We start from the raw sequence: 13,446 nt of genomic DNA on the forward strand, positions 1-13,446 counted from the left end.
CTCTTCGTAGAATAATTTTCACTTGGTATATTGTATTATATATATATTATTTTCTCTTTATTCGCTTACTTGCATAATATGTTTACCTTTCCATTTGTTTTATACTTATTTTTCTCTTGACCTCGCAATTCAAGACGTACTTTGCATGCCGCTATCTGGCAAATGAAATGCGCAAAACAACGGCAGTGATATATGACAAACATCCGTGGATAGTGAAAGTTATCTTCCAGATTAAAAACGTTATTTCTTATTAAATAAATATCTGTTGTACGTATACACATATATAGATTTTATCATTCAAATTGTTCTATTGAATATGTATACCATTTATATAACACGTAAGATCGTGTGAATTTTCATATTGTCTATCTATGTATATCAATGGGTTTTGTATGGCAATTTGTAGAAAAAACAGTGCAATACGCGACATAAACTAAGGTGTACACGGTATCCGGTTTCAAGACTTGATAACGAAAATCCTAGCCTGATGATTTACAAAATGAATGAAGAAAAAATATGCATTGAACAAACGATGAAAGCATTTATCGATTTTCAGATAAGAACTCGATCGTTTTGAAGCGCGATTTTAACCTGTCGTGATATTGTGGATAAATTTATTTATTTCACTTTTTTAATTTCAGTTAAAATTTATTTGTTGTTTGAATATTATATCGTCTCTTTCAATTATTCATTGGAATTTTTACGAGCGTCTTTTTCCTTTCCATAATTGAATTTTTCAAAAAGACGATAGAAATTAAACGAGCACCCTAAATACGAAATTTCAATTTAGTCTTATGTGTCTCCGTATCCTATCGGTATTTTTTTTTCAAATTTATTCCCCTTATATAATTCTTACCCCAGTCATACAAGCAAAACAATCTGAAGAACGGACAAATTTTTATAATCTATGAGGTAACATCAGAGAAAACTTAGTAATAGTTTTTTTTTCCTCAGTTTATGATCTGACTGACGTAAAGAGAATGTATATAAAATTAAAAAAAAATGAAGTACCAAAAAGAAAAGGTGACAAAGGCAACAAGACAAACGCATGATTATACGTATATAGGACAGAATTCTCTCCGCAGGCTAAGTAAAGCAGCGATCGCAATTCTTCCTGCTCCGCGGTTCAGCTCAAGGTGCAATCACCTTTTCTCACCCAAGATGGCGATGGAATTCCACCGAGTACACTCCAGCCAAGAAATAATGTTATCCGTTATAGGTAAATGCAAAATGCATTGTTTGCCAGATACACGTGGACGAATCAAGTCGAAAGCAGAATAAAACAAAGAAGGTGGATCGGAGAACAAGTAATTATATTTGTATGTAATCGCGAATGAAAAACTATTATATAGAGTATAAGTTAGTTGGTCAAGAGAATAAAAGGGTGGGAATATTTTTTCATGCGATGCACGGGTTAAAAAAAAAGAGAAGAAATAATAATATATTAAAAATTAAAAACAATATAGGAATGATCGGCATCAGGTAATATATACACACGTTTATGCAGGCCCATATGTTTCCTTCGACACGGAATTGTGTTTTATAGCCCTAAACTATATTATGTATGTATATATATATATATACACACACATGTATGTATATATGTGTATATAATATAATATTACACAACGTTTACTCTCCTTGTTATAAATTGCTATTAGACAATTATTGGTGTTTTAGAAAATAGGTCGACCGTCTAGAATAAATATCAATTTTACATATATATATATATATATATATATATATATATATATATATCGCACGTATGCGTAAGTTACGATTATTTTTTATATTATTAATAACTTTTATTATTCAGCTTTACTATGTTACACGAGGCCCTTTATGTATGTATCTTTATCCCTTTTCAATTTTAAAACTTTTCATTTTATAGTTAATTCAAGTTTGACAACGGTGAAATATTCAAACCAAATCAAATATTAAAGGCGATTACGAGAGAAGAAAAAAAAAAAAAAATTAAATAAAGATAATCAAAGAAAGCTCGAAAGAAAACCATGTTCGAAAATGGGATAAAAAGAAAGGATATGTACACGCTAAAAAATCACTCACAGATTCGAATTGCTTAGGTTTAAGGTAGGTACAAGTATAAATGTCTCATCAGCATTGAATTACATTCGCACGTACACAGTCGGAACGTATTCGTAATACGTGCACGTGTATTTATACACTCTGCATAAATCGCGGCTCGTGTTGCGTGATGGCGACGGAAATCAACCCGTTGAATTTCGGTCAGAGATAATCCCCCCAGGTTCTCCTTGGCACATCTGACACCGGTTGTTAAACCTTCGCCGAGCGATAACGACACTTGGATAGTTTCAAATTGCCGAGTGTATACGTGGTACACATTACACGTACACGCATAGGTCTTAAGAATAAAATGACATTCATATACGTTATATACTCTCTTATCATCACATACACTTTAAGAGTAAGTGAAAACCCTACCACGGATGGTGTGTGTGTGTGTGTGTGTGGAGCTACAGTTAGCTTTCTACGATTTCGCACTGCATTATTAAACGTGTCCTTTTTTTACTCATTTATTATTATCCTATTATCAAACTTCAAATTTTTTACTCATTTATATTTTTTTTTCTCAGTTTTCTTTTCTATTTTCTTCATTAAATTATTTATTTATTAAGTGTTTTTTTTTTAAATATTTTCTTTTCTTTATGTTTTGTTTAAATTACCTTTCAGTCTTCTGTTTCCAACGCGGTTCCGCACCTTATCATCATTATCCTGATCCTCATCATCTACTCAATTCTCACATCATCGCGCATATCGAAGCATCGTACGGTAGCAACAAACAACGCGTCAACGTATGCGTTATATATCCTTACAATATGCAATAATAATATGTATACCCTTTTATTATATATATATATATATATACGTACGTATATATATATATATATAATAACTTGTCGCAACGTGACGTTATTACGTTGAAAGAAAGAAAGAAAGAAAAAAAAAAAAATTCAATAAAAATGTAAAAGACTAAAAGAAACATGCACTTCAGGCACGATAAGTACCAATGATCCCGTTCCTGTCACGGTGTTCCTGAAGATCTTGCTCAAGAGCGTCTCTGTGCTTCTGATGATAATGATGATGGTGATCCCTCTCTCTCTCCCTCTCCCTATCCCTCTCCCTGTCCCTATGATGATAATGATGATGCGGCGTGTGACCGTTTACCGCCAGAGTCGGATAGGAGGACTGATTACAAGATGGCGGATGAGATCGGGGCGGCGGCGGCGGATGCCCGGGTATTATGCCATTTTGCAATGAACTCCTGCACGACGATCTGCCGATCGATTCAACCAGCGAACCGTTATCGTTACCGCCGCGTGCCGGAAGCGCGGGAACAGCGGATGACGCCTGATGATTTCGCCTCAGCGAGTGATTCGCCAAATGGTGTATCCTCGGTGCAGTACCATTGATACCATTGCAGGTCACGTCACCCTTCTGCTGCTGCTGCTGCTGCTGTTGCTGCTGTTGTTGCTGCTGCTGCTGCTGTTTTTGCTGATGGTGAAGGGAACCGGAATTGTTGGTCCCGGTATTCGCGGTACCAGAAACCGAGCTCGTTCCCCGTTGTACACCCGAGCAGGGCAGCGTCCCCGGCCTGCGCATTTGTCGCGCTGTTTCACCGTCGATGTAGGTGAACCCATCGGCAGGCGTGGTACCGCCATGAGGCAGGAACCAAACGCCGCCGTTGCCGGGGCTCGCAGCCCTGAGTTCTAGCTACAGTTCGGTAACCGGTATCGGTTTTATGCCGGCAGCAACTTGGGCCTGCTGCTGGGCGTGTGCCGCCCTGACGATGTACTCGTCGTCGGAAAAGGTCTTCTGGTACTCGTGCTCCTTCCGTGATATCGCCCGGTTCTTGTAGTCCTTCAGGGCGTCCCGTACCCGCCGCCTGCACCTGTAATACAGCAGAAGCGCCAGTCCGGCGAAAAGGACGAGCCCAGCACCCGCCAGGGTCGCGACCAGGGCCTGTTTCTTCGGGTCGGAGAAGGCGCAACCCAGCTCGTCCGGCGCCATTCCCTTCAGGGACTTGCCCCGGAGATCCTGAGGCTCGGCGCATACTACCGGCGTCGAGTTTCGGGCTGCAAGGACCTCCGATAACCAGTGAAGCTCGCAATCGCACACCAGAGGATTTTCACCCAGGTCTAACCGCCTGAGCTCGCCCCACGCTACCAGGGACTCGGAGAACGTCACGAAGGCGTTGTCGCGCAGCATGAGGTGCCTCAAGTTTGGCAGTCCGGCCAAGGCACCGTCCTCCATGCTGACCAGCCGCTTGTTGCTGTTCAGTGATATGCTCTCGAGGTTCGCGTTGTCGTTGAAGGCCCCGCGTTCCACGGTCGTCAGGAGTTTTGCGCCGCAAACTTCGAGTCGTTTGAGGTTCGAGAGACCGTGAAAAGCGCCGGCTCTGAGCGCGGTGAAGTCGTTCTGTCCGAGGGTGAGGTCCTCCAGTCGAGGAAGGGTGGCCAGCTGCCTGGTCGGCACTTCGCGCAGCTTGTTGCCGCCGAGTTTAAGGTTCCTCAGGGCGTTCAGACCCCGGAAGGCGGCTTCGCTAACGTTGTCCAATCCGGCGCCCGTCACGTCGAGGACGGCGAGACGGCTCAGCCCGTTGAAACCATCGTCGGGTAGCGACGAGAAGGCGTTCAGGCCGATGTGGAGTTCGGCGAGAGCGTTGAGGGGGCTCAGCGCGGGGGACGGAATGCCCCTGAGCTGGTTGTCGTCGAGGTAGAGAACCCGGAGGGAACCGAGTCGCTGGAACGCCTCGGGGTCGACCCTGGATATCCGGTTTTGACCGAGATCGAGCTCCTCGAGTTTGGTCAGCGACGTGAAGAGGCCGTTCTTCAGGACCTCCAGGTAATTGTCCCGCAGGTTCAACACCGTCAGGGACTTGAGTCCCTGAAACGTCCGCTCGGTTAGAGCCGAGATTTTGTTGTGCTTCAGGTGGAGCTCGACGAGCTGCTTCTGGGCCTCGAAACTGTTGTTCGGTATCGTGACGAGGTGGTTGTTCGACAGATCGACGTTCCTCAGGTCGCCGTAGAACTGAAACGCAGCGTCGACGATTTTTATCCGATTCTCCTTCAGCACTATCCTCTGTATCGAGGGGTTTAGGGCTATCGGTATGACCTCGAGGTTCGCCTGAACACAGGAGACCACCAGGGTCTCGTCGTCGCAGTCACATCCGCTCGGGCAAAATGTCGCCGCTGTTTCGACAGAGTTCAGTACCGCTGCTAGCAGCATGACGAGATGCAGCTTCGAAACACTTTGACGTCTCGACACCTGGAAGCACAAGGAAAAAATATCGCGTTAGTGGGTGTGTCGGTAGAAAACTGTCATATATAATAGTAAATCTCCGAAATTATTATACATTCATCTCCTAGCTTCTTTTTTCAATATCGTTACGACGTCTTCGCACTTTGCCTTGCACGCGAGCTCTAAGAATTTTTTTTCAACGTTAGAGAAAAACGTCCCAAGAGAGAAAGAAGAAAGAAAAACGTAATCTTTAGAATGTATTGGCAGTTCTTTACAATCAAGTGACGTAAGATCATCGTCGATTGAAACTGAAAAAGTAGAAGATGATAAAGAAAGGAAGTGGAAGGTAAGGATTTGTCAAAGCAAGTGTGATATTAAACTGCCCACTTGAATCAAATACCGCAAGAACTGCTGCTTATATACACTCGCTCTCGATGCCTTGCGGCCGATAACTTCGCGGGATTTTATCTGCGGTTAAGAAGCATGGTGTCGGCGTTTCCACTAAACCGGTGAAAGACCTGCGTGGGATATATTTACGGCGTATCTCTAGTTATCTTTAGCACCCCTAGAGGACAGCAACCGCGAAGAAGGAGGAGGAGGAACGCAACGAAACGAAACGGGGGAGGATATATCGCGAAAATGTGTGCCGATATACGTTTTCAGCACGATTCGTCCCTCCCTTTCACCACCCCAGCCCAATATCCTTATCGGATTTATAGTTATCCGCTATTTGTATATAAAATACGAGCCTATACCATTTTTGCTCCGTTTTTTCCCTGCTCGTTTCTTTTTTTTTTTTTTTTTTTTTACTCTCACCCTATCGTATTACTCGCATTAACCGCGTGTGATGGCAATTTCACGATAATAAAAGTTTCACGATCGATTCTCATGCGATACGTGGGGGGATTATTATGTGAAACTGGGCATCGGATTGTCCAATTTCTTTTGATGTGTACCCACCATTTTTTGTTAGCTACAATCGTATCAGTCGATGTGAATGATATCAATGTCAGTTAAATTTTTATTCTCCCTAAATTACATTTGTTGTTTTCTTCTTTTTTTTTCGCATGTGAGATAAAGATAATGATTGGCAGGTAGAGTTCAAAAATTCGAATCAATTTATCGAATGTATTTGATATATCACCAAGTAAGCGTATGAAAGTTTCCAAAAATTTCTGAGGCCTGTTACGAAAGCACGGAACTTTGTCGTAAAAACATGTCGAGTATTAGCTCGGCTTAAACACATACCTAAAGCTTGTAGTCGAAAATTTCAAAGATGGCGTCCATGAATTTGAAAATATAAAAACTGTTCTCAAATAAAAAAAAAAATACAAGCTCTGCAAAAAAAAAAATATAACCGAAACAAAAAAAAAAAAAAACATCGAAAGGAACCAAAAACGAAATTTGACACTTTATTACTGATCGTTATATGCAAGTATCGAGAAGAAAAAAAACAGATTGAATGACGTTCCAGTTAGGATAACAACTATTTCGTTTTTTGTCAGCTGATTATATATATATACATCACATATTATATTTAGTTATATATATAATCAAAATACATTCTGCAAACAGCCAAGTATGTATCGCACACAATATCTACTTAGGGATTTATATCTTCTCGTCCTTTCCACTTTTCCCTGTCTTTATTTTCTCTCAGCTCGCCCAGGTTTATAAGGTATATATGTAGGTAAATACGAATACACGGAATGAGAAAAGGGAAGGAAAGGAAAGAAAAGGAAAGGAAAGGTGTTCAATATTAGAATAAGGATTGAATAATTCAAGTGAGGCACCCCGCGAGCATTCTGCAGCCTGCACGCGTGTACGTAAGTGTCCGTTCTGTTTACGATTCGGTAGAACGGTCGCGAGGTAGGCAGATAAGTACCTACATACATGGACGAGGTGCTTGCTGCGCCGACACACACGTCCCGAAATTCTACACCACAGAGGTTACACACACACACAAACGTAAAACATTATACGAAATATATGATCGCGGTGAAAGTCGTGACTGCACGGCGGCTTGGCAGGTTGAACCGAGTGTATGCCTGCCTTAAAAACACACAGCAGCAGCAGCAGCAGCAGCAACAGCACCACCACGCAATACGACTCGGAGTTAAGGTCGTGAACACAGTGTACAAGCTAAGGTACATACATACGGAGAGGGAGCGAGAGAGGTAGAGTCGTCGGGCGTACCTCTTCCTCGAAGCGATAAAAAGTCACCGTGAAAGAAGGTGGAGTCGACGAGAATCACCCGCACGTAGGTTCGAGGTATGTCGGATACCTACCGCTTCAGGGGAACAGAGACAGATCGTGAAATGTAATAACAAGAAACCTGCTTGCGCAGGTGAGCCTTGTCTTGCGTTGAGTTTAGTTGTACTTTCTATGTGTGTGTAGACCACTCATCTCTAGGATCACTTCCTCCATGGGGGCATAGCCATAAGGAAAAAAGAAGGAGAAGATCTCTTGGACGTCGAATTCGCGTGAGCTTCGCGACTAACGTCAGCTCTCTGCATACCCCAAAGCGGAGAATCGGCCTGCACACGTGTTCTCCGTTCCGCACTGACACAGGGCCCCAGGCGTAAGTCGAATGAGTAATGGGACCGACGCTTCAGGCACGTACGGGGACCAAGAATACGTCATGGATATCAAACGTCGCGATTCGAGCCAAGCCATGCATCACGGGCAAACCGACTTAGATATGGACGGATACCCTGCACTGTTCTACATATATACGTATACGTATACATACATATAAGCAGACCCTACTTGGAGAAGGAAAACATTTTATATCCACCGCATCAGCGTTATCGTATATATTCAAGAGTTTCGTGCCTCTGTTCGAAAACATATAATTTTTTACGTATATGTATATAAATTTATTATACATGAATAATGTACGCGATCGTGAATTATGAATTATAATTTATAATGGCGGATCGTTCGAATGATTCGCATTTGCTTATAGGATTAATCAAATAATGCCGCATACCTGTGAAATTATTATTTAGTCCATTTCGCGCGGTTTGATTCCAGGGGATAAATGAGGTGAATGGAATTGAATAATTGAGCTGAAACACGGTTGACGAAAAAACTGTACTAACGATCAACTCGAGATACAACTTCCACCGAAAGTATAAGAAAGTGCGGTTGCAGCGTATAAAAATCTTTTCAACCGGCCACCGCACATGTATATATGTATATGTGTATATAGGAGAAGCTTGCGGCATCTGTAGGTAATAAAATAAACGAGAACGTGATGTGTACACCGCAACGTGTATAAAGCGGAGGTTTGTCGAGTCGTCGAGAAGAGAAGCTGGATGACTGGTCTCCTCTTTACGCATAGAAGTCTAGTATAGTATAGTCTAGTCTAGTCTAGTAAAGTCTCATGCTCCGGGAAGCTTGCGGCTTCTCTACAGGATTTTAAGACACGTGTGGTATGGTCGATGGAACGAAGAAGCGTAGGGAGAAAAAGAAGAAATCAGAGGAAAAAATTAACCACATGCTAGGAGGCGAGTAACACCCCATAGATATCGTCCTAGCCGGTGGAGCATATCCAGCGTACGCTGCTCCATTTGTAAATACATATAGGTATGCGTGTAGTTTTTCGTACGCATATAGAGATGGAGAAATAATCCTGGCGGGCGAGTGAGAAGCGATCGTAGACGAACGCCTAGGTACATACGCCTAGACCCTAGACTTATTATACAGCTTTATATACCGACGCACCTTATTCATGCACAGCCATGAGTTCAGAAAAATTCATGATTTTATACGCTTGTTATACAGGAAGCTGCGAGTGTTCCTTTATTTCGGACAATCTGCTCTTCGTTTATTCCTTACCTAATGATGTCGGTAATGTGATACGCTTGGAATGAAAGAGGCATAATCGGTTTCAAGGTCGGAATTTTTTTTTTTTTTTTTAATAGCCGTAATGCTGCCACAAGTGCATGCAAGAAACATGGAGGAAGAAAAAGGAGGGGTAGAATATAAATGAAATAAGCAAGGTAAAATAGAGGGGTAAAAAAGGAAAAAAGAAACACATACACACACACACGTAATACCTGGCCAACAGCCAAGGCGTATGAGTTTCAATAAGCAGCGTTGAACGGGCATGAATATTTAATTCGTGAATATTTCACAGGGATCGAGTTCAACCGCGTTTCACAGCTTAGGATGACAACGAAGACGATGATCTCTTGGCAAGATACCGTTTTGAAAAATGATGGAAATTTAAATAAGATTGAACGACAACTTAGACCACCGAAATTCAATCTCTGATCCAGTCTTACTTTATTTCTTTCCAGCAATAAAATTCAAATATACAAGATCGGAAATCTGTTTAGATTCAATAAGGCCGAAGTATATAAGTAACGTTAACGTAACGAAACATCAGGTAAAAAATCGTAGCTTCGCAATCTTAGAACGACGTTTATAAGGAGTTGGCTTTTCAAAATATAAACTGCACGTTTTGTTTATCATGGTTTACAAAATTTCGAACATCCCTAAAAGCGCAAAGTAATGATTTTTCTGAAACATGTATCGTAACAGTAACAGTAACATTACCATCTTCATCCTCATTAGATTCAAGGAGTTTTCACGATATTTTCCTACGCGATAAAAGTTGTTCGAGCGACGTCAAATATTCTATGAATTCCGTTTGCGGATGTCGCGTCATTTTGTACGACATACGCACTCTTTCCAACTACTCAAGAGTAAAAATAGTATGGCTAGATATATTACCAATAAAAAACAATGACAAATTGATAAAATAAAACAAATAAAAAATTCTTTCCACTCCAGAGTGATGAGTCCATCTGAGATTGAGGTAAAATGAAATTGAACAAGAGAAGGAAAAATAAATCGATGAATACATAGAATGACTCTTCGAAAACTAAATAAGATTCGGAGCTTGTTATGTAAAGACGAAGTAAAATTGAGCAGCCGAAGCGAGTCTCGTCGAGGAGCAGAGAACCATCCTCGACCGGATCGTCGTGTCCTGTCGTACATGGACTTACGCAGATGTATTGTGTGTGTGTGTGTGTGTATTCTCGTAGGTGTACCGACTAAGTACCGCACGTGTAGATCTACGTGAGTAAGGCGAGTCTGCGGTGAGGTGGGCACAGCAAAATAGCACGGCAAGATAAGGATAGAGTAAAAAGGAAAAGACGAAATACAAGTTAAAATCGAGTGTCTGTTTTCCGGGAGTGACTCACGTGTCTATTAGGAGATCGGGCTAACTTTACGAATCAGAATACAAGTGCAGTTCCACATGGGATAGTATATATATATGTATAAATATAGTACACGTACGAGAAGATAAATAAATATTGTTTGAATGTAATTTGATAAATTTATACATAAATATACAGAAGTTGCGAGGATACGAGGAGGCTCCAAGAATCCGAGGCTGTCAAAAGATAAACCCTGTAATCTTATTTAGTGATAAGAACGAGAATCATATGGCAAGTTCAGAATAAGTAGACGCATGAATCACACACCTGCGAGCTCCGTCGTCTAGTTTTATCGATAAATTGGTATTAATCACGGATATTTGAGGTAGGTGAGACGGAGAGACTTGGACAATTGTTTAGCCTCATTGTCAGTTTGTAATCTTTAATGAATCGAGGGCACGAAGGCAGCGCGGTATAAACGTTCACGCAGGTAACAATGTCCATGTACATACAATTGTTTGCTGAATAAACATTGACCGACAGCTGCAAACCGAACAGAGCATACGGCTTACAAAATCTATACAGAAACAAATGAGATACATATCAGGTCGTTCAACTCGCATTAGAATAACAAGATTAGACACGACGGCGAACAGTTATCTCGAGCGTTAACATTTTTCACACTACACCTAAACGGAAATATTTCTAACCTAAGTTTAGAAGACAACGAATTTCACACGGCGTACTATTCGGAAGTAGAATAATTATCGGTACAGATTTTTGCTTTCAAAGTTTCCACCGCTTCCAATATAACCGCAGAAAAAGTTGAAGCGATTTTCGAAAAGTTTATAAATGATCAGTGATAATCGAATTCGTCTTGACATGATAGAACGAAAATTACAAAAAATTATTCTCAAAGATTGGAATATAACTGAAGACCGAGTAGCGAGATAGAAAATCGTCGGATTCTCTCCAGAGTAGAAGAAAAAAAAGGTTCCACTCGCCCAGCAATGTGTGAGACTCAATTGAAGTTGCGTTGTACTTTCTTGGAGGTCAGATAAAAGACCGAGACAATTTCATCTCCGTTCTTCTCCTCCTTTTATTCCTGCTCTTTCGTTTTCTGCTTTGACCCTCATTTTATCAATGGCCGGCTCGCGTGTTACGCCGATAATTGTCCCCCGCCTATTTGGGTCGGGGGCGGAAAGAAACGGTGTGTAACAGCGTTACTTATCTTCCGTATATTTTCGTCCGTTAATAAACTGTAATTACTATTCATATTCGTGTCAACGTCGATTCTAATTTCCCTCAAACTAATGCACAGTGCACGTGACTTATGCGCCGCTAAAAGCTCCGCATACAATGTGCCACTGCATGATACGCATTTCTACAGGAAAGCGACGAGACTCGATCCTTTTCTTCTTCTTCTTGACACGCGGTGTCATATAATTCAAAGTTACAGGAAGTTGGAAATTCCCGATCCCCTTTCTTCTTTCGGGTAGCCATACCGACAATCTCCCGCGGAGAAATTCCCCATCCAGAGTTCAGAAATTAGGGATTCGTCAAGCCCATCTCGCCTTGCAAATTCATCTCCGAGGCATTTCCGTATCAAATATTCAATATCCGATGCGGTTCGGTACTTTTTTTTTACCCCTTGCGGGCGGTAGAGCAGCAGCAAAGTACATAAAACGAGGAAAATTATGAATTTATCAAAAAAAAAACAGACTCGTAGTTTTTTCTTCAAAATCTTTCACGAACTACTTTCATTTCGATTCAAGTCGCTGTGCACCAACTCAGGTTTAAATATAGAATCTTGAAGCCAGTTTGCAGGTAGCGAGGCGGAGTTTTAGGCTCGAAAGCCAATCGACAGGTTCACCTACGCGTCGACGAGTTTCTGTCACTATTTGCAGAGTAGACCGCGAGGATTTGCTTTATTTTCATACATCGCACGCGCATGTCTCTGTATGAAAAATGATTAAAAAATGGGCTGAGAAATTGGTGTAAAAAAATTGTCTAAAAAAAAAATAAAAAATAATACATACAAGTCTCAATACGTTGTGTTTAACGGAATTTCTTTCCTATTTCGTTCGTTCGTTTCTGAATCTTCGAGCTGTTGCTGCCAACAACGATGCCGATGCTGCGGTCCAGAGATGAGATGAGATGGGATGGGATGAGATGAAATGAAATGAGATGCGAGCAGACCGGATCAGAGCCTGCAAACCGGCGTCAGACTGCCCAAGGGCAATGCGCGAGTTGTATTTCAACTTGGGATCAATATTTATTTTACTCGTCCTCGTGTAGCGTTTTATCTCTATACCGAACGTAATACCTACTGCTGCTGGCTCTTGCCCTTTCCGAAACACGTGTGCGAGCTTTGACTTCTTGTTACGGTCAATTCGGCTACACGTAACGGTTTTTAGGCATTCATTTTGTGTCAAAGCCGCCAGACCAGGTAGTAGAAAGACATGAAATTGCATCACGATAATACGCTATTTTTCTGCGAGCGAAACTAGGAGTTTCGTCCGTACACTGACCAAAGTTTTGGGTTTCTCGTGTTTAAAAATAAAACAAAATTCGAGTAAGTGGTAAAAGAGAGCATCGTGTGTAGTTATTAACTAGTTAACTCGAGGAAAAATTAGAATACAATTTATGTGAATTCATGAATTCAATGTTGCGACAGACGATAGAGATAGATATCTCTCGCAAAATTCGAAATAGGCAAATAAGATGTTATTTTCTGCGAGGCAAAAAAAGCCGATTGTACATTTTCGCGTTCTGCGGACGAAGTTATGAAGAATTTTGTTTGACTCGTGTAAAAAGCTGACTCGTGGAGGGAAGGGATTAGGCCGGGGCAATGAAACTGAAGTAATAAAACCTGGGAGATACGTCTAATTACCAGGTTGAAAATGAACTCGGGCATCATTAGCGAGACGCACTGGGGGTAACGCTCAAGTATACTGCAAACAAACCCATACGTATAAACATGCATACTAAA

General features: G+C 41.4%; 1 protein-coding gene across 3 annotated transcripts in view; it reads right to left on the bottom strand.

Annotated features, from left to right (window-relative positions):
- Window positions 1-3,753: 3,753 nt before the first annotated feature.
- Window positions 3,754-13,446, bottom strand: part of LOC124405186 (leucine-rich repeat-containing protein 4B-like) — a 227,192-nt gene continuing 217,499 nt past the window's right edge. For all 3 annotated transcript variants that reach the window (XM_046879875.1, XM_046879876.1, XM_046879874.1), the window contains one exon: window positions 3,754-5,307. In XM_046879875.1, the coding sequence (XP_046735831.1) occupies window positions 3,754-5,307 (1,554 nt within the window). The remainder of the gene's footprint in view (window positions 5,308-13,446) is intronic.

Source organism: Diprion similis, chromosome 4 (genome assembly GCF_021155765.1).
Source record: "Diprion similis isolate iyDipSimi1 chromosome 4, iyDipSimi1.1, whole genome shotgun sequence".
Lineage (NCBI taxonomy): Eukaryota > Metazoa > Arthropoda > Insecta > Hymenoptera > Diprionidae > Diprion > Diprion similis.